Consider the following 19622-nt stretch of genomic DNA (forward strand, 5'->3'; position numbering starts at 1 on the left):
GGAGCCCTTCTGGGTACATGATTATAGCAGTGGGTAGCCTTACATGTTTTTTGAAATTAGATATTTTCTATTACCTTTCAATATGTGATCAAGGAAATTAAAAATTATAGGCAAAAATAGCTATATAATGGTATCACTGTTTACCAAAATGAAAACCAAAAAGGCAATAATCAAAACATATGAATTTCCGGTATCTACAGAGGACAGGAATATCAAACTGACTTTATCTCACTCACATGCCTACTTTGATGGATTGGTAGTGGTTGCCTGGAGCTCAGTTTTAAGCAGCCACTAAGGCTAATTCCCAGGTTTAGTGAGGAAAGGTTCTAGGACCAATCAGCAATGTCCTCTACGGGCACAGGATTGAGAAATTACAGCACAGGTGCTGCACATTTGCTTTCCTACTCTAGCCTGTTCATGCCTTATTGTGCTAATTATCAGAGAAAATACGGAGAAGTATAAGACAGACTCTTCCCTCAAAGAGTTTACAGTCTCTCTGGAAGACAGTATGCAATGCACACATGTTTAAATAATGCTATAAGATGATTAAATGATTATTTTTGACCACTCCCTTCTTGAAAATCTCTTCTCTTCTAAAATCTATAAAGTCACTTTTTCTTCCTTTCATTCTACCTCTTTAGCTACTTCTATTTGCACTTGTTTTTTGGTTCCTCTTTCTCTGCCTATTCCTTTTAAATTAGTATTTCCCAGGACTCTGTTCTCATTCCTTTCCTTACTCTCCCATGCTTTCTCTGGCCAGTCTTACCTGACTTATTCCGGCCTGTCTACCAACAATACAATGATGACTCAGCTCCAAATTCACGGATGCGAATGCCTACTAAACTCTTACCCTTGTATGTACTAGGGACACCTGCAGTTTAACCGATCCAAAACTCAATCTGTCATCTTCTCTTCATTTCCTTGCCTTCAATGAATGAATCCTGGACCTCCCCAGTGTAACTCATATCCCCTGCAGCTCTCTGTAGCACGGGCTGGTTTTTCTCAACCAAACCTCAATTCAAGAGTTTGGAGATGAGAGGCCTCCTTGCTCCCCACTGCCATTAACAGATCATTTCTAACTCCCCACTTCTTGCTCCTACCAAATCATTATTTGCCATTCTGTTAAACTCTCTCCTTCCCTCATTGTTACTCACCAACATTCTATCAATTACTGACTCTTCATGCATGAACACGTTATACTCCTGGTTCACAGCCTCCCTTCCGCTGTCATTTTCCGAGGCTAACATCCATCAGATGACCCATCCAGCAACAATCTTTCCTGATCTAATTACCACCATTAACCTTTTCCTCTACTCTACCTCAGCCATCTGCTACTACCAGGGTCATTACCAGAAGCTGCACCACCTCCAGAAATCTTACCATTCTCCAGTCACCATCTCCTATCATCCAACTTGCCTTCTTTAGCTGGATGTGAGTCAGCATAATCTGCCAAGGCCACTTGACTAAAGCAGGTGTTGAGAGCTCAGAACTTAAGTCAACTCCTTCTCTTGGACACGGCAAATGAGCAGGGGCAAGACCAGCCTAGAGGGCTGGGACTCCAGGCTGTGTCTCAGTTGGAGAGTAGGCCCAAAGAACAGTAGCTAACTACACCTGCCTTTGCAACTGTTCAAAAGTTGAGCCCTTGCTCTTATAATGACTTGGGCCCAGGCTCCAAGGTGGCCTCATGATCTTTTTAATGTATTTGCTTATTTTTTTCCTGTGCGTCCTTCCTACTAGACTACAGAGGCCACATTAAGACAGAGTAGTGACCACCTTCTTTCCTGGATTTATCCTCAAAATAGCACAGTGCCTGCCACAAAAGAGGTCCTCAGTAAATATTTACTGCATGAAGGATCTTCTCTCTCAAACCAGTGTCCTATTTATATTCTCTCAGTAAATGGTACCACCATCTATCTGCCCAGGCAAAAAGCCCAGGCATCATATATAATTCCTCCCTCTCCCACAATCCCCACACGTAGGAATTCACCAAAGTCTATCAATTTCACCTTCTATATATGTATTTTTTTACATCTATTTCCCTCCTCTCAATCCCCACTACCACTGTCCTAATTTGACACTCATTGCCTCTTGTCTGAACTATGCCTTTAACCCCTCCCATTCCAATCGTTACACTGCTGCCAATCGGACCTTTCCAACATGCAAATCTGAGCATGTCATCCCTTTCCCCCAAATTCTTTAAAGGCTTTCCATCACACAAAAGATAAAAATCTAAACTCTCTTCTATGATATACAAAGCCTTATGCTCTGGGCCCCTACCATCCTCAAGAGCACCCTCTCTCACAATTCCCTACCCTACCGTCCTTGTCACATTCTAAATATTCATTGAGCATGCCATGCTGTCTACATATTTACAAACCTTTTCATTCTGCCTGCAGCGTCCTTCTCCCCTGCCCTTCGATCTCATCTGCCGCACTTTGAGCACTACATCTTCTGTGAGGCCTTTTAGTCACCTTCAGGTAAGCTAGCAGGCTCTGGCCCCTCTTTCTAACACATCTTTCCATACCTCTACTACAGCAACCACAAGTTCTGGATTTGTTGCATGTCAAGTGTAAATAAGCTCCTAAGAGAATAGAGACCCTGTCTTTTTATCTTCTTAGTCTCAGTGCCCACCATAGTGCTAGGAACACAGCAAAAAAGAAGCTGCTGGTAAATAAATGAATAAAATTTTTAAAATATGATAAACAAAGGCTACAAGAGATGAGGGAAGGAAAGTTCCCAGAATCCTCTGACGTCAACCTGTCCACCTTCACACCTCTACACATCTTTGGGCTGCCCACCAAGTGTACTGTTCCCACATCTGTGCTCTTTACTTTCTGCCTCTGTGCCTTTGCTCACCAAGCCTTCTTTCTGTATAGAACACCCTTTCCCTGTATCTCCCAATATCTAAAAGCTTCAGTGTCCAACTCAAGTACTTTCTGGCCCTCACCCAGAAAGGCTTTATCAAAATTCTCTTCAGACACGTTTCCTCCTCTTCTGAACTACTACACACACCTTCTGTTTGACACACATCCCTTTCACTCTTAAGAGACAGCACAATGTAGTAGTTAGGAATGCAGGCTGTGGAATTAGACTGCCTGGGATGAATTCTAGTTCCTCTGTTTATTAGCTTTGTAGCATTAAGCAAGTGATTTTAACTTGCTATGTCAGTTTCTTGAGTGCAAAATGGGAATAACAATATACACCTCACAGCTTAGTTGTGAGAATTAAATGAGTTAAATCACGTAAAAGTCCTTAGAATAGTGCCTGGCAGAAATAGAGACACAGATGTAAAGAACAAACGTACGGACACCAAGGGAGGAAGGTGGTGGGGTGGTGGGGTGTGATGAATTGGGAGATTGGGATTGACATGTATACACTAATATGTATAAAATAGATAACTAATAAGAAACTGCTGTGTAAAAAATAAATAAAATTTAAAAATTAAAAAAAAAGAGTGCCTGGCATATAGCTAGTGCTCAATAAATGTTATTTGCTATTACTATTTTATTTAATTATGGCAAGTGTTTCCCAAACTATGTAACATAGGTGTATAATACACATTACTTTAAAAAATGCTGGGCTTCCCTGGTGGCGCAGTGGTTCAGAGTCCGCCTGCTGATGCAGGGGACACGGGTTCGTGCCCCGGTCTGGGAAGATCCCACATGCCGCGGAGCAGCTGGGCCCATAAGCCATGGCCACTGAGCCTGCGCGTCTGGAGCCTGTGCTCCACAAAGGGTGAGGCCACAACAGTGAAAGGCCCACGTACCGCAAAAAAAAAAAAGTTCAATAGTCAAATAAATTTAGGAAATGCTGTGTTACACAATAAAATAGATTTTTAAAAATATTTATTCATTTACTTTGGCTGCGCCAGTTCTTAGTTGTGGAGTCTCTGTTGTGGTGTGCGGGATCTTTTAGTTGTAGCATGCGGGCTCATAGTTGTGGCATGCATGCAGGATCTAGCTCCCCGACCAGGGATTGAACCTGGGCCCCTGCATTGGGAGCACGGAGTCTTACCCACTGGACCACCAGGGAAGTCCCAAAATAGATATCTTTACTGGAGGGCTTCTTAGACCCTTTAATGTAATATGCACTGTGAATCTCCATGGTGGGGGAGGGGGCAGTTACAGCACTAGGTGTTTTCTCAAACTTAATATTTATGACCATGGAACTTTGTTTTCCCTCTCAGAGTATCTAGCAGGCCTGCTGTTTCCAAAAATATACTTTAGAAAGCACCATAAAAAATATTAAATAAAGTAATATGTTTAACACTTAAAACTAGTACCTGGCACATAGTTCAGTGTAGACTACAACAGTTACAAAAACTTTTCATGAAAGCAAATTTTTTCTATAAAGCTGCTAAGCTCACAATTTTTCCAAAATAGTAATAACACTGAAAAAAATTTTGTAAACATAAAATTGAAGGTAAATCAACGTTTTAAAAGAATTATTTCTGGAACTTAGTGTATAATAAATAAAGAATTGGGAACTCCCTGGCGGTCCAGTTGTTAGGACTCCATGCTTTCACTGCTGAGGGCCCAAGTTCAATTCCTAGTCGGAGAACTAAGATCCTGCAAGCTGCACAGCATGGCCAAAAAAAAAAAAAAGACGATTTCTCAAACTAATATAAAATCCTTTCTGACATGAGGGCCACAATGGCCCAATAATGAACAATAGCAATAATATGTTCCACTTAAAACTATATACCAGTTTTGGACTTCCCAGGTGCCACAGTGGTTTAGAATCCACCTGCCAATGCAGCGGAAACGGGTTCGAGCCCTGGTCCGGGAAGATCCCACATGCCGCAGGGCAACTAAGCCCGTGCGCCACAACTACTGAGCCTATACTCTAGAGCCCGCATACCACAACAAGAGAAGCCACTGCAATGAGAAGTCCGCGTACCGCAAGGAAGAGTAGCCCCGCTCACCGCAACTAGAGAAAGCCTGCTCGCCGCAACTAGAGAAAAGCCTGCACGTAACAACAAAGACCCAACACAGCCAAATAAATAAATAAATTCATTTTAAAAATTTCAAAAAAAATAAATAAAACTATACACCAGTTTAATTCTCCCTGAGCACAACCTCCTATATGGCTAGCTGGCAGAATTAAAGAAAAGTGCTTGACTAAGGAATAGAATAGCTATGCCTCTTATCAATTACTAAAATGGTTCCCAGATATTAACATATACACCAAGAAAAAAGTGCCAGATCTTTAATTCTAGAAAATCTCTCTAACCTCAGCAAGTATTAGATCTAAACAAAGTCAGCATACAACGTTGTACACTATAACAGTCAATAAACACCAATATTAATGCTGACACTGGGAATGAGTCCATAATGAATCCTACTAAGAAATAAAGGTTCATCTCCAGGACTTCCCTGGTGGCGCAGTGGTTAAGAATCTGCCTGCCAATTCAGGGGACATAGGTTCGAGCCCTGGTCTGGGAAGACCCCACATATCGTGGAGCAACTAAGCCTGTGCGTCACAACTACTGAAGCCCACGAGCCCTAGAGCCCACATACCACAACTACTGAGCCCGAGTGCTGCAACTACTGAAGCCCGTGCGCCTAGAGCCTGTGCTCCATCACAAGAGAAGCCACCGCAATGAGAAGCCCACGCGCCGCACTGAAGAGTAGCCCCCGCAGCAACAAAGACCCAACGCAGCCAAAAAAATAAATTAAATAATTTAAAAAAAAAAGGTACATCGCCTACTAACAGGTTCATAACCACACACGAATGGAAACTAAGACCAATGAGTAAAAAATGGTAACATGTGAGAAAACAGTGAGAAACGATGAGAAAATACATGCAGCTAAGCAGGGAGTTCTACACTTCATTAGTTTCCACGGATTAAAAATAACACGTAACAGGGAACTATATTCAACATCCTGGGATAAACCATAATGGAAAAGAATATAAAAAAGAAAGCATGTCTCTATGTGTATAACTGAGTAACTTTGCTGTACAGCAGAGATGGACACAACAGTGTAAATCAACTACAATTAAAAAAAAATTTTTTTTTAAACACATAAAATCTTTACACATGAGAGATTTATCAATCTGTTCTTTATAGATACACAGTGCATGATGGGATTGGTTAAATAAGTGACCAGAGGTCAAACAGCAAACCCACAGTTGGGAAAGACAGAACTCAGAACTCTAGCCCAGTTGTTATACTTTCTCATAAAAGGATTAGAGAAAACAGTGTTAGTAGCTAGTTGTATAGGGAAGAGGGGAGCAGGTAGAGGGCCAGGGTAATTCTTCTATTGAAAAAAATTTGCCACATAGACCCACAGTGTACATTACCTCAGTTACTTTTCTTTCTACCTCTGTTCCGTCCACATAATACACATCTGTGATGACACGAGTGACAAGTGTGCGAACCTCACGAATTGTTCTCATGTGGCGATGCAAGACATGGCCATGAGGGGGCTGAGGCATATCAAACTCTTCCTCTCCCTATGATAAAAAATAGAGAGTCTCACTGCAAACTGTCAGAATCACAAGTCAACTGCTTCATGATGAGCACTGTTCAGAGGTTCCATGAATCTAATGTGATGGAATTTTCCCGTTGCTTTGTTTCTATTCACCTATAGGTAACACTAGGGATGGACCAGCTGTCTAGCCAGAGGCTAGGAAAAGTCTGTATCAGTTTCACCTAAAACCCATTCCTGCCTAAAGTAAAAGCATAACATCTAGCACTTATATCTAGGATATTTAAGTGAAACTTTGACCCCCTAAAACCACATTGAGATTGTAATCCTTTTGATTTTGTTGCCGACTTGTCAATCAGCATTCAAGTTTACACTTACAACAGGCTCTTCAGATAAAAGGAAGGCATTCTTTAGAACTTTACATAAAGCAATAACATCTGTTAGTCTCAGTGCAGTCTGTTTTTTCTGCATTAGTAAGTGAAAACTACGGTTTATTTATACCTGGAACAAGACACACTGATTTCTCCTAGAATTAAATATGAAATATTTGATCTATTCCAAATAAGAGATTGTAACTAAAGAGTTGAGCTAGTGTCCAGAAACAGAGAACATAAGCAAATTAGGATTTCATATCTAGTTGCACCATAATCAGTTATATATTTTAAATAAGACCCTACATTTTTATGACAACTGTTACCTACATGTTTTCTCATAACACCTAGACCACATTTATCCATATCCAAGCCCCCCACTCCGCTTCTACCCCATGGCTCTGCAATTGTGAGAGGAAATGCACACTTTTTTCTCCCACCTTATTTCCCCTATAGTAGACTGATTTTACTTTCTGCAGTCAGTGTCAAGGTATCTAAGTCTTTCAAAAGAGTTATATTTACCACTGCAATAATGAGTCTGGTTTTTTCCTGATAGTGTGGTAGTAATTTACCTAAAGTAATTTCTCTGAATAATTTGCATTCCAACTTCATGTTAGGGGTGAAATATCTACTAAAATTATGTGAATAAATATAAATAAAATAAAATGCGTGGAAACTTATTCAAGCAATTCCTTAAAATACTTCGGTATATACAACTCTGGTTAATGAATGGTCAGGGCATACGTCAGTCATCAGGGTGTATCAGAGCCATGGCAGCCTGGACTTCCTGCCTGCACACACAGGGGTCTAAAAGGTTTCAGTGCGCTTTATATGTCCCTGAAATGCGGCCAAAAAGCCTCCCTGTATTCTTCCATTACAACAGCCAGACAAATGATCACTTCAAGAGAGATACCTAAATAAACATGTCTGATAGAATAAGAAAGGAGAGAAGGGAAAAAGGGCAGATAAAAAGAAAGTTATGCTTACTCTCTTCAAATAGTCTTCTGAAAAGAGGTTTCTGTAAAGATAAATAGCTTGAGGATCTTGTTATGATTAAGGGAAGATAAAATAAAAATAAAACCACACTTTCACTTCATAGAAAACCTGGCTCTAGGCCCACTTGACACATAAATGGAAATTTAAGGAATGTCAAATGTAGGCTGCCTATGTTTTTCTCTGAGTACTGAACTGAGTCCTACCCAGACTGCAAGGGATAAAAAAGCACTGATGTTTGGAAAACCTCCATACAGCGTTCCTCATTTTCCAACCATTCTTCAAAAGATGGCACACCAACCCCAATTTCTGTTACTGTACCCACCATTTATATTTTTTAATTGCGGTAAAATATACTTAACATAAAATTTACCATTTTAACCATTTTTAAATAAACAGTTTGTAGCATTATGTACATTCACATTATTGTGAAAACATCACCATATACACCTCCAGAACTTTTTTATCTTTCTCAACAGAAACTCTGTACCCAATCTGCATCTGTATTTTTTTAGCACTTTTCTTTCCTTAGCAGGAGCAACTAGCTCTTAAATATGTCATTTCACTCTGTATGACATAGTAGTAGTACAGCATAAGTGGTGGTTGTGCTGGTAACAGCTGCAGTAGTAGTAGTTAAAACAATAATAATCAATAGGTTGTAGCAGTAGCCAACACATATTGAGCTTTTACTGTGTGTCAGACCCAGTGCTAAGAGCTTTGCAAACTTTATCTCAACTTTCACAACATCCAGATGCTGTCTGACTCCAAAGCCTGAGCTCTGGCTCACTGGCTCCTATCATCATGTTGAGACAGGAACAGAAATTATTTCCCTATCTGACAGAGTGAGAATATGAAGAAGTAAAAGAAAATACAATCTAGTGGCACCCACATGATTGCTGTCTTTAAGATAAACTCTTTTCATAAAGGCAGAGAAACCTAATTACTATGTGGCAGAATCAAACACTTTAAGGGCGAAAATAAAGAGCTGCAAAATAGGGTCTGATGTGCTACAGCCCCTATATCCAAAAGGCTATGCTATTTTGAAACTTCCTGAATTGATAAGGTCTTAGGTCTCAGAGGCTGTGTTACTATAAAAGGCTAATATAAACAGAATTTTTGGAGAGGCATGGATAAACAGAACAAGACTACACAAGCTGTGATTTAAAAACAGAAAAGCAACATAGCATAATGAAAAGAATACCGATTCTGAAGTCAGATATGCTGAGTTCAAATTCCAGTTCTGCCACCTACTGATGGCAAAATCTTGGGCAAGTTACTTAACCTCTCTTCAGCTTGGTTTCTTTACCTGTGAAATGGGAATAATAATACCAACCTCATGGGTTGTCTTGAGCACAATGCTGATATACTGTAGGTGTTCAATAAATAGGAATTATTTTATTTTTATAAAACAAACAACTTGGACCATTCGAATGAGAGGCACATCACTAGTGAAGCTTTCCTAGGCAGATCCCAAGTGAAGATGATCTACCAGAGCAACTGAAAAGGCAATTTAACCACTATTACTAATGAAATTTTATGAACTTCCTCTTGTTAGCATGTACATTACTACCACCACTTCTTACCCACTCAATTTTCACTAGTACCTACAATTCCCTACTCTATTCCCAAGAAGCTGTTCTTCTTCCAGTCTCACGTTCATCAGCCCCAAACCTTTTCTTCCCAGTATGTCTATTCCTAGCCTCTTTCTGCAGTCCCTGGTCACCTGGGGACTTTCCCTGTTAGTGTTCTTTGTTTACAATACTGTGATAAACTATCCTTCATGCTTCTTCTACTCCTTCCTCCTTTACTTTCTACTCTCTCAGTTCCTGGGAACATTGGTTAAATAGACTTGGGGGACAAGCAATTAGCTCTTATGGTTATAAAGGAGGATGAGAAATGATGGCAGAAGGAAAGACTGAATGTAGAAAAGTATTACAGGACCCAGACTATATTCCTGGCTTTCTCTTCCAGTAAAGACCTACTTGACAAACTCTAGTACTATTCCATTTCCCTGAAAGATTATCTTATTGGCTATAGCTACCCATAATTTTCACTACCCTATCCCAATCCTGGATGAATTGTTTTTATCCTTTAACCACTGGTTTGTATAAAACTGTTAAGAATTATCATTAAGTACAAGTACCACAACTTAAATTCTCTGGGAATCCAGATAGTTGAAAACAGGGCCCCTGAGGTACCCTGTATGTTCTCTCACCTGGCTATGGAGTGACTCTGTATCATCCCCAGGAGCACTGACTGGTTTCTCTCCACTCCCCCTCTCAGTCTGAACTGTGGCATCTTGTTTTCCAGAGTTCTGGTCCACTGTACTGGTCCCTTGTTCACACACATTCTTTACAGTCTGAGTTGCTGCTGAAACAGTTTCGGGGACCCAGAGGGAATGCTCTATGGTCTGGATTCCTACGTTATTTTGGCTGGGCCTTTCAATCAAGGCTTCACTAGATTTTTCCTGACTGGTATTCTGTCCTTCTTTCTGGCCTTCTGGCATGTCTGTCTCCATTGCTTCCCCTTGAGGACTGGATGGCTCCTGTGTGGCCATCTCCAGGGAGGTAGGAGAAGCAGGGTCTTTGATAGGACTACTGGGCTTCATAGGCTGTTGACTCTGGCTGGTCCTTTGGTCACCTTCTAATTTTCCCTTCTCCTCTTCATCTTGAGTACTTGGAAAATGCAGCAAGTTCCCCCTGAAAATCAAGCACATAAAGAAACCATGTCAAAAAAAAGAAACCATATCAAGTAAGCAAGTGTATACGTGAGTGTGAGTGTGTGAGTGTGTGTGTGTGTGTGTGCGTGTGTGTGTGTCAAGGGGGAACCATAATTTGACACTCTGAGATATGTGGGGAAGGGTGAAAATGAGGTGACCGAGTATATGACCTTACAAGATTTCTCATCATAATTTCACTCCTGTGAAAAAAGAACGGTGCACAGGACTATTCCACCATGATGGTAAAATAGCCATAAAATTTCTTCTCTCCATTAGCTATGAACTCTGAAAACTGACACAGGAAAATAAGGTAAACAAAGGATGCAAAACCATTATTGAAGTCATAAACACTGAAGGCAACTTAGGGATCTACTTCAAAACAGATCAATTAGGTCAAGATGTCTCATTTGGCTTTATTAATGGTTTAATATTTCTTAAATGACTCCTAGCATTCTAGATACTGTTCATTACACCCCTTGACTAATAATTTTAGGAAGAGAAACCCAATCTGTAAAGGAAAGAGTTGTAGGTGAGATTCTATCTTTGCTAGCTATATTGACATTATCTACAACTAACCATTTCAGAATGACTTGGTTCCTCACAGTTCAGGGTATTTCTTTTCATTAGTCTTCCCATTTGGCTATCAGTGATTTATTCATATATCCCACAAGCATTTGATGCATGTCTCCTACAAACCAGATACCATGAAGCCCTGAGGTGCCTAGGAGCTTTCTTAAATGCTCTCAACAATACATCAGAATAAATAGGCCCAGATTAACTCCAAGTGAGCAGGTTACACAGAAACTTGACATTCACATCTTATTCATCTCCACGCTTAAAACACTTAACACGGGGTTTAATATAAAGTGCTTAGGGCTTCCCTGGTGGCGCAGTGGTTGAGAGTCCGCCTGCCGATGCATGGGACACGGGTTCGTGCCCCGGTATGGGAAGATCCCACATGCCGTGGAGCGGCTGGGTCCGTGAGCCATGGCCGCTGCGCCTGCGCGTCCGGAGCCTGTGCTCCGCAACTGGAGAGGCCACAACAGTGAGAGGCCCGCGTACAGCCAAAAAATAAAAATAAATTAAAAAAAAATAATAAAGTGCTTAATAAATTTACTTTCAACAAAAGAATGTTCTCTCAATCAATTAACTGCAAAAATCTACTTTCAGATTAACTAATTGTATAACTGTGTTCATCATATAGAAAATGCCCGTAACTTCTAACTTTTTAGTAAACCATAAGTTGAATGCATCACTGTACTATAAAAAACAACATACTAATGCATTTTTAGGTTGTGTTAAATATATAATAACCAAAATAAGATAAAAAGAACCCATTCTGAACTGACCATGGAAAAACATCTGGAATGTTTCAGGTCATATTTTACAAAGCATAAACTGAGATATACCCAGAAGATAACATCCAGGATGATAAAGGGTCTAGAAACTATGTCACATGCTGTTGTGTTTGGCCAGAGAAAGATGGAGCCATCTAGACAGAAAAAGCTGTCTCCAACTTGGGAGGAGCTCTCACCCTTAGAAGCTGAACTGACCTGGGTAGACAGAAAAAAGAAGCATGAAGAACTCTTTGGGGCTTGCTCTGCTCTGGATCTTGGAGAAGAAAGACAAAAGGAGAAGTCTCTGAGGTTTCTATCTTGTGCAGCTCAGTTTACCAAAACAGGAGATCAAAGTGGGATTTAGAAAAGAGTTCTAGCCAAAGAGAGCCTGGTATGCATTTGGTTGTTAGAGCCTGTGTCTTCTCTGTCAGGAACCTCAACTGAATGGGGATATATGGTCTAGTGAAGAATAGGTAAGAATAAGATCACCAGAAGACAGACGAATAACACCTATCTGGTTTATAAGTGATCATACATATAAATTACTTAGCACGGTGCTAGATACACAGCAGATGCTCATTGATATTAGTTGCATAAGACAAAGTATGAACTGAATACCCATGTTTGAATCTTTAAGACATCTAACATATCAACAGCTGAGCAATAATGAAAGTGAGCCAAAAGCTAGAAGGGACAAGACTTGATTAACCATTTCAAGAATTCAATTACCATTGTTCCCCGCACTTCAAATAAGCCTAGACATTTTACCTCAGAAGCTATTTATTTAGTGTAGAACTTCCGAATAGAGTTTTACTTCTAAAACAAAGCTTTACCTTTTTTCTTTGTTTTATTTTTGACTTTTTAATTCTTAATTGACAAATATTAGGCTGCTTTTTTCTCCCAAACTGTTAATTGGAACTCCTCTCTCTCTAAAGACTAAAGGTATCTCATTGCAACATCAGCAATATTCAGCAGATTCCTGTCAAATACCAGAATTTTGGTATCTATCTTTCTTGGGTTAGCATCAGTCAAATAAATAAATGATGTTCAAATCACAGTCACTTCCCTCCAAGAAACATCTATCATAAAGATGTGGTATATTAATCTCCCAAGAAACAATAAAGAAGGAAACTTCAGTACCAGAAAAGAGAAGAAATTCAATAATTGTAAGAAGGACCACACTTCTCTTTCTTCATTAGTTCCAGCTACACAATTCTACTCTGGTCACTATATGTCAGATTTAGAAACTGATGCAAAGAAAGCAAATTTTAGCAGGGAAAGCCTGGGTAAAATTAATCCAAAGTGAAACATGGAAGAAAAAACCTCCATATTTAATAAACTTCTAACCATTCTGTTTTGAGTGTAGGTCTGTCTGCGGAGGAACTGGAATCAAAACCAGCTGGAGTGCTTCCCTGGTGGCACAGTGGTTAAAAATCTGCCTACCAATGCAGGGGACACGGGTTCAATCCCTGATCCAGGAAGATCCCACATGCTGCGGAGCAACTAGGCCCGTGCACCACAACTACTGAGCCAGTGTTCTAGAGCCCGCGAGCCACAAATACTGAAGCCCATGCGCTTAGAGCCTGTGCTCTGCAACTAGAGAAGCCACTGCAATGAGAAGCCTGTGCACCCCAACGAAGACCCAATGCAACCAAAAATAAAAAATAAATAAATTTTAAAAACAACAACAACAACAAAAAACAGCTGGATTCTCAGGCCCTTGTTCTATCAAGGTTGAACAAAAATCACCAGCATCCTAGTCTCTCTATTTTAAAACAGTCTCTAGTGGGAAGCAGCTGCATAGCACAGGGAGATCACCTCGGTGCTTTGTGACCACCTAGAGGGGTGGGATAGGGAGGGTGGGAGGGAGGGAGATGCAAGAGGGAAGAGATACGGGGACATATGTATAACTGATTCACTTTGTTATAAAGCAGAAACTAACACACCATTGTAAAGCAATTATACTCCAATAAATATGTTTTAAAAAAAAGTCTCTATTTTAAAATAGGAAGGCAATACGATGCGATCAATTAATTTCCTAATTGCTGGGTCAACACCATACCATTTTTGGAATAAAACAAGGTGGCATTTCGCCTAACAAGCCTCCTGATACAACAGAGGATATCATCTGGGCTATCTGATTCCCAAAAATACCGACAAGTTCACATTTAATCATCAGAATGTCCAATAAAAGCACTGACATGTTTCTCTTAAATATTTCTATCAGTAAGGAACACAGAAATTATGTTGCAGGGAATTCCCTGGCAGTCCCGTAGTTAGGACTCTGCACTCTCATTACCGAGGTCGTGGGTTCAATCCCTAGTTGGGGAACTAAGACCCCGCAAGCCACGGTGCAGCCAACAAAAAAAGAAAAAAATAAATTATGTTGCAAATAACACTATTAGGAATATACCTGTTGACAAAACATTATTATATTCCCTAATTACAAAATCATTGATTTCTAGAGATAAAAGATTCCACTTCATAATGATAATACAAACTTATTCCATTGCCATTACTTATTTCGCTATACTAAATATAAGAACCACATATTCCAAACAAGATACTTTTCTAATAGAGAAGAAATACTTTGTAATTCAAAAAATTTTTTCCCACTTCAGAGCTGTTCTAAGAGATGAAGGAGTAAAGAAATTATGGGAATTTTTTAATTCCATCGAGTCTGACAAACTTTAAATTTGAGATGTTGAACATCTATCTCAGTTTTGCCATATGGGAAATTAAAGAGAATAAAAAGTCTGTTAAAAGTAAATGTTTTCGGCACTTCCCTGGTGGCGCAGTGGTTAAGAATCTGCCTGCCAATGCAGGGGACACAGGTTCGAGCCCTGGTCTGGGAAGATCCTACATGCCACAGAGCAACTAAGCCTGTGCACCACAGCTACTGAGCCTGTGCTCTACAGTCCACGAGCCACAACTACTGAAGCCCACGCGCGTAGAGCCCAGTGCTCCGCAACAAGAGAAGCTACCGCAGTGAGAAGTGTGTGCACAGCAATGAAGAGCAGCCCCCGCTCACCGCAACTAGAGAAAGCCCGCGCACAGCAACGAAGAAGACCTGACGCAGCCATAAATAAAAGTTAATTAAAAAAGTAAACATTTTCAAACTAAGTAAAAGGAAATAATCTTAGAAATACAGAATGATATATTTTCATAAGTTTATGAAGACTGAATCATTTTAAATTGATAGAACTGGCAGATAAAGACAAAAATCTATATCTATAAAATATTTAATAAAATTTCTGACATCTTATTTATAAATCCACCTAGAATATGTCACAGTCCCTCAGATAAAAGAGTAAGCTCAAGTTCACAAAACAGTAGCAGTATATTCCAGATTTTGCTACCAACCATTTTGTGAATCAATGTAGCCCAAAAGATGCTATGAAAATAATGCTTGCCTGATGGGTACAGAGGGGGAATCCTGACTTCGAGCCTCATCCTCTTGCGGGGCTTCACAGACACAGCTAAACGCAGACATGGTCTTCTGGGGACTAAGAAACAAATTAAAGCAATATACTGTGTTAGTTCTGAAAGGAATAGTACCTCTGGAAATTATCCTTTTAGGCACAGAGAGAATAAAATCCTTTCTCTGAATCTGAAAAATCTGAATACCAAATATTTGATGACATTAAGGAATCAATGTCAGATTTAAAAGCATGATAGTAGTACTGTGGTTAAGTTCAAAGTAAAGAATTCTTATCTTTTAGAGACAGCATTGAAATATTTACAGATAAAATGATATAATGCTAGAATTAGCTTAAAAATAATCCAGTGGAGAGGAGAGTGCTGGAAGTATTTATAAATGAATCAAGACTAGTCATAAGTTGGTAATTTTTGACACTGGGTGATGAATATATGGTAGTTCATTATACTATTCTCTTTACTTTTGTATATGCTTCAAACCTTCAATAATGAAATGTGTGAGAGAGAAATAAGATGGCAGCAAGTAATCTGAACAGTGCCGTTACAGACAACACTTAAAAACAGCGGTACTGCTTCACCTAAATGCAGAGGAAGCAGTGATCATTTAAACTGTGCTACGTGCTACAGAGCTTACTTTAAATGATTTCTTATGGTGAACCCAATGGTAAAGTAAATAGTCAAAGATTCTTAAAATCTAGATTCTCATATACAAAATTTGCTTCACAACAATACCAGTGAATCTCATTCCATGATCCACCAATCCAACCCTCTGCCTCAAGTTTTTCCCCTATTTTTCCATCCCTACAGTCCATCCAAAGGATCCAGGAATCTTCAGCAGCATATTCTGTTCTCTCTTAGCAAGCACATGTACAGACTAATAACAAGTTGTGTCGGGTACACAATTCTGTTAAAACCAAAGAGATTTCTTCAACATTATCAGTAAAGAGTCTTCAACTGAATAAGGATTCAAAGGTACTTATCTTTCAGATTAAATATGCAAAAACTCAGAAAACAACCAATCTCTCTAGACACAGCTTGGTACAAATCAAAGGATTCAGATGGGTCAGAAACTTCCAACTAAGGATCAAATTTAGTCTACAGACAAGCAGGAAATTTTATTTTTAAAAATCCTGATTTCTCTTTACAAATTTAAAGATTTGGCAGCAGTAGGTGTGCATGGTAATGACCGGCTGGAAATGAGCAAGGGCTAACCCCCCCTTTTAAATGGGACACACGTTCAGCTGGCCATCATCGTCAACATTTCATGCTCTTGCACCTAGCCTGCGCTTTACTTACGTACAGTACCTGTCTAGCCTGATTTAAGAATCCTCACTTATATTTCAACAACCGCTGGTAGTATTTTTCATACTGGATGACTCACACCAGAAACCAATGAAACAATTCTATTCTCACGGCCACCAGATGGCAAAGCTTACCACCAGAGCCTCAGGATGGGGTCATACTCATCCTCAAAGCATTACAGCATTCATGACAAAGCAAAAATAACACTTCAAGGCTGTAGCTAATTTGGCAGGCAGAAGAGAAAATGGCCTGAGGCTATGGTGGCGGTGGGGGGGGGGGGCAGTGGCGCTGGACCGTAAAAGGGAAAAGGTCTATGGCTATCTCGTTAACCCTGTTTCCCCACCAATAACAAAAACAATCTCAATCTCACCCACAGAAAAAGAAGAAATGGCACTCCCACATGAACAAAAAGGAGAAAGGGAAACACCATTAAATATCTTATTCTAAGTATAGCAAAAGCTTTATTAAAGTATTAATAAGAAAGCCTAGGGTTACATTCAACACACTGCTAAACCCTTTATGCTGAAGTTTCATTTTAAGTTTTTTTCCTCTCTTGATAAATTATCTTCCCCTCATTACCAGTGGCTTTGTATATTAAACTCCTCTAAATAGCAACCAGCTCTGGTTACCTGGTAACAGCCTCAGCAACAGCAGTAGATCCATTTTTTCTTTCACCAGTTGCTGGCTCTGAATAAAAACAAAAGCAAGTAAAGAAAGGAAAGAGAAACAGAACTCAGTATCACACCTTAAAACCTTCTCTTAAAAACCTGCTCAAACCCAATGATACTCTAAAATAATGCTTGGATTTCAGAAGCTTCTGAAGGCCTCCTTTCACTAAAACATAAAAAATTAATAATAAAAATGAAAAATAAAAACCTGCTTTACTAGTATTTGCAACAAATAATAAAAAGGAAATGGGTAAGAATAATAAGTGAACATGAAAAGACTCATCATTTTTTTTTTTTGCGGTACGCGGGCCTCTCACTGTTGTGGCCTCTCCCGTTGCGGAGCACAGGCTCCGGATGCGCAGGCTCAGCGGCCATGGCTCACGGACCCAGCCGCTCTGCGGCACGTGGGATCCTCCCGGACTGGGGCACGAACCCGTGTCCCCTGCATTGGCAGGCGGACTCTCAACCACTGCGCCACCAGGTATGTCTTTCTGACTTCTACCAATTTTCTTTCAAACTTCCTACAGAAGACTATTCAGTTTCTCCAGAAATACAATATAATGAATTACTAAGTAGTAACATTTAAAAATGAAAATGAAACTTCTGAATCTCAATCCATCTCTTCTCATACAAGTAAAAAAATTATGTAGTAAAAAAACACAAAATTAATAAACAAAAAAATTTTAATTTAAAAATTTTAAAACAAATTAAAAAAACTTCTAAAAACGTTTATTAATCTGAAACTAACACAACATTGTAATCAACTTCAATAAAATTTTTTTAAAAAGGAAAAACTTTAATAAAATCAATTATGTAGGAAAATGTCTCAGGTTCATGCACAAATTTTAAACAGTGTACAGTTTTAAAAGAACCCATACATAGAAGGTACTCAAGTTCTTCCCAAAGTGCTTTTGGGATAGATATTTGAAAAATAAAACACATTTTCAAGAAAGAATCTGTAGCAAAAATTAAAGGTCATACTGAAAAGAATCCCATAGTCTCAAAGCAATGCTACTAATGCCTAGGGATTAAAATTTGTTCATTTACAATTCATTCCAGCCTTAGAGAAAATAACAAATATTTTTAAACATTTCTAAAATAAGTCATAACCCAATATAATCTAAATAGTCCATCAAGGAGGCAGCTGAAGTTTGGTGGTTAGAGCACTGGCTCTGATACAGAAACCTGGTTCAGGCCCTGGCTCTAGCACTTAGCAGTCCAACCTGGGGGTAAACTTCATCTTCTGAGTCAGTTTCCTCATCCATAAAATAGGGATAAAAAGGGACCAACACGGGAATTCCCTGGCAGTCCAGGTGGTTAAGACTCTGCACTGCACTTTCACTGCTGTGGGCCTGGGGTTCAATCCCTGGTCTGGGAACTAAGATCCCACAAGCTGCAAGACCAACCCTCATAGGTTTGTTGTGAGGATAAAATGAGGAAAACTGTGAGTATGGTGCCCGATTATCAGGAAAGGTAGGAAAATTTACTAATATGGTCATCTTTAACATTTAGCTCCATTTAAGGTCTTCCCAATTGTAATTTCAAATCTAAAGATTCAAAGCTACCATGTACTCTCTCTTGATAAGTCCTACTTGATTTCAGAGAAGATGACAGTAAGGATGGAAACATGAAATACTTTATTTCTACTGAGTTTCTAATTTTCAAATCAATAAGCACTGAGAAACAGAATAGCACTATAATTCAGAACCAGACTTCCGGGTCTTGGAACTACTTTGAATTCAGGCTACTTTATTTACTAGCTGTGTGACTCTAGAGAACATGCCCAACCTGTCTGTGCCTCAGTTTCCTTAGCTGTAAAATGAGAATAACAATAGGATCTACTTTACAGGTTTGTTATGAGATTTAATGAGCTGTACATGTATGGAATATATGCCTGGCATATAGTAAGAACTCAAAATATATTAGCTAAAATTTCTTTTCTTTGGTCTCAGAGAATGAGAAATCCTTATTCAAGTCCATTCACTCTATCTGTGGTCTTTGAAAGCTCCCCTTCCATCTGTCTCTCAGGGGTCTCATTTTTAACGCATCTCTCTTTTGGAGATTTCCTTTCAATCTATAAACCTGCTCAGGTATCCCTCGGTCTAAAAATGAAAAAAAAAAAAACAAACTCCTTCAGTCCTGTATTTCTCTCTAACTTGCCATATTTTTTCTTCCTTTCTCACATAAACTTCTCCAAAGTAGAATACATTTGCTGCCTCTTCTCCTCCCCTTCACTCCTCAATTACCTTCAGTATAGCTCCTACCCAAACCACTATACTGTAGTAGTTCTTGCTAGAGTCACCAAACGGATCCTAATTGCCAAGTCCAGTGTACATTTTCAGATATATCTTACTAGACCCTCA

At 39.4% G+C, this 19622-nt stretch overlaps 1 protein-coding gene across 9 annotated transcripts in view; it reads right to left on the reverse strand.

The window, feature by feature from the left end:
• The window catches only part of TP53BP1 (tumor protein p53 binding protein 1), a 70850-nt gene that overhangs the window by 18000 nt on the left and 33228 nt on the right, over nucleotides 1-19622 (reverse strand). For 7 of the 9 annotated variants that reach the window (XM_067744985.1, XM_067745033.1, XM_067744996.1 and 4 more), the window contains 4 exons: nucleotides 17221-17278; nucleotides 15265-15357; nucleotides 10011-10494; nucleotides 6304-6456 (listed from right to left, as the gene is read on the reverse strand). In XM_067744985.1, coding sequence (XP_067601086.1) covers nucleotides 6304-6456; nucleotides 10011-10494; nucleotides 15265-15357; nucleotides 17221-17278 — 788 coding nt within the window. The remainder of the gene's footprint in view (nucleotides 1-6303; nucleotides 6457-10010; nucleotides 10495-15264; nucleotides 15358-17220; nucleotides 17279-19622) is intronic. The other 2 variants (XM_067745043.1, XM_067744989.1) reach the window with 1 other exon arrangement.

Source organism: Pseudorca crassidens, chromosome 1 (assembly GCF_039906515.1).
Source record: "Pseudorca crassidens isolate mPseCra1 chromosome 1, mPseCra1.hap1, whole genome shotgun sequence".
Taxonomy (NCBI): Eukaryota; Metazoa; Chordata; class Mammalia; order Artiodactyla; family Delphinidae; genus Pseudorca; species Pseudorca crassidens.